At 53.4% G+C, this 2,528-nt stretch overlaps 1 protein-coding gene across 1 annotated transcript; it reads right to left on the bottom strand.

Moving 5' to 3' along the window:
- Positions 1 to 245: 245 nt before the first annotated feature.
- On the bottom strand, positions 246 to 1,405 carry LOC113187712 (metallothionein-2). Its single transcript, XM_026395694.2, has 3 exons — positions 1,301 to 1,405; positions 760 to 825; positions 246 to 474 (listed from the first exon to the last, which is right to left on the bottom strand). The coding sequence occupies exons 1-3, from the start codon at positions 1,326 to 1,328 to the stop codon at positions 383 to 385; spliced, it is 186 nt and encodes a 61-aa protein (XP_026251479.1). The 5' UTR covers positions 1,329 to 1,405; the 3' UTR covers positions 246 to 382.
- Positions 1,406 to 2,528: the final 1,123 nt, after the last annotated feature.

Raw genomic sequence — 2,528 nt, 5'->3', positions numbered from 1 at the left:
ACGGTTAAAAAAAAAAAAAATCAAGAAGTTTCCATGCCTTCAACACTTCACATGAGAATGGAGTATCCCCCTCACAATCGCCCACACAGACTCATCAAATGGATTTGGCCCAAAACTTTTCTATGAAGCTCAGTAGCGTCACTCTCTTTGCAGGAACACAGTATTCCAAGGCTCTGCAGTTAGAATTCACTCCCCTGCCTCAGTTCCTTATAGTCATAGCACACAAAGAAAACCAGAGTCAAAAATCAAGTAATCACATTTTATTATCATTCACATGCTTTGTAGAAAAAGGGATGATTCAAACAGGTCTGGATACAAGGATAGGAAATCCAGGTTTGCCCATAGGGCTCTATGTACACATGGGAGCAGGGTTCACTCCACCTCAGGCGCAGCAGCTGCACTTGTCTGATGCTCCTTTGCAGACACACCCCTGGGCACACTTGGCACAGCCCACAGGGCAGCAGGAGCAGCAGCCTGGGGAAAAATGCCAAGAGTGAGAGGTCAGAACAGACTTATCGCACAGCAGCCCACGTTATTATAAGAGCTCAGCTCCATTCTGGGACAATAAGAAACAACTTTGGGGTTTGTATCCCCATAGAAAAGGCTGCTCTGGCTCATCTGAGCTCAGTCTGGAGAGGAAGTGGAATGACCTCTGGAGGCAAAGGAAGACCCATTCCCCAGAGGCTTACACAGGAGCCAGCTCTGGGTTCCCTCCCAGCCTCAGCCAGCCCAGCTTCCCAGGGAAGTCCCCAAACTCACTCTTCTTGCAGGAGGTGCATTTGCACTCTTTGCATGTGCAAGAGCCGGCACAGGTGCAGGAGTCACCTGTAAAGGATTAAAGACAGGCAGGGAGTTATGAGTGTGATGCTGGAGACCCAGAAGAGGGATGTCACTGACATCCTGCACCCGTGGCCACGCTGACCCAGCCCTGGCAGCTCCTGTCCCACAGAGAACCGCTGAAGTGTCATTCCATCTTCTCCACACTGCTGCTGGGAAGCACCGGGCACCCCCTGGTGTTTTCTCCCCAGGGAAGGAGCGCCCCTGGTTCCAGACCTAGCTCAGGAAGGTGATAATGGAGCAGGGCGGTTTTGAACCTCCCTGTGGTTACTCTGAAATGGGAGGTCAGCTGTTGCGTGGTGATGGGGATCCCCAAAAGGATGTTGATGACACTGAGCCAGAGAGAAAGGAGTGGAAAGTAAAGAGTCTACTTCACTCGGAACTAAGGGTGTGCTCTCCCCCAACCAAAGGGGCCAGGCTGAGAAATGGAATTCCGAAGTCCCTGAAAGCCGGGGAGCCTTACCGGTGGCGCAGGAGCAGTTGGGGTCCATTTCGAATGGAAGTGAGTCAAGGTCCCAGCAAAGATCTAGCAGGCGGAGCAGCTGCAGGAAAGCGTGCTGGAGCTTGGGAAGTCGCCCTATTCCCTTTATAGTCGGGGGCGGGCCGGGCGCAAAGGCCCCGCCCCCGCCCTGCACTCGCCCCGCCGAATCCGCACGGCCCGCTGGCCTTGAGCTAGGCGCACGCCGCGGGCCAGGCGCAGGGGTCCGTGTGCAGCACCCCGCCCCCGTGCTGCCGGCGCCAGAGGGGCTGTGCACTCGGCCCCATGCGGTGTCCCTGCTGCCCCTTCCAACCTTCCTAGAGGATCCCCACCCCCAGTGCTCCTTTGAGTTCCGGGAACCCATTCCTGCAGCCCAGCTCTGGCGCCCTTTCCCTCCGTTTTTTCTTTTCTCTGATCTCTGTGCAGCCCCAGCCTCGTGCTCACTGACCCAGATCTGCACCAGTCCAGGAGGGGAGCCACGGAAATGTGGGCAGAACACTGACCATCAGTTTGTCATCCACCTCCCCTGTGTCGCCTGTCCCTGTCCCCTTAGTCATTTATGTCATGTTTCTTTTTTGCATAGTCGCATAGGGGCACAAGGGGTTCTTCCTCCCTCCTTCCCTTCTGCACTTCAGAGAAGATGCTTGGGTACTTTTGTCAGGTTTCTGAGCTGCTTAAACTCACCTGTAGCTTCCCACAGCCTAACCAGGCCACATACGTGGATGGGGAGTCCCAAAGCCTGGGGTCCCCAAAGGAGAGCCACTTGTTAGGCGATGTGCAGACCCTGAGTTAAGTACAGAAGCCAGGTATCTGCTTACTTTCCTTTTGATATTTATTTCATTATTATTGGGGGGGGGAGGTACTGGAAATTGAACTCAGGGGCACTTGACCGCTGAGCCCCATCCCCAGCCCTATTTTGCATTTTATTTAGAGACAGGATCTCACTGAGTTGCTTAGGGCCTCCCTAAACTACTGAGTCTGGCTTTGAACTCAATCCTTCCAGTCTCAGCCTCCTGAGCCACTGGGATTATAGGAGCGCACCAATGCACCCGCTATTTTATTTTTGAATCCAGGGGTGTTTGGCCACTGAGCCACATCCCCAGCACTTTTTATTTTTTGTTTTGAGACAGGGTCTCACTAAGTTGCTTAGGGCCTTGCTAAATTGTTGAGGCTGGCTTTGAATTTACAATCTTTTTGTCTCAAAACTCCTGAG

This window comes from Urocitellus parryii, chromosome 15, assembly GCF_045843805.1.
Source record: "Urocitellus parryii isolate mUroPar1 chromosome 15, mUroPar1.hap1, whole genome shotgun sequence".
In the NCBI taxonomy this organism is placed as follows: domain Eukaryota; kingdom Metazoa; phylum Chordata; class Mammalia; order Rodentia; family Sciuridae; genus Urocitellus; species Urocitellus parryii.
This window is presented reverse-complemented; position numbering and strand designations above follow the sequence as displayed.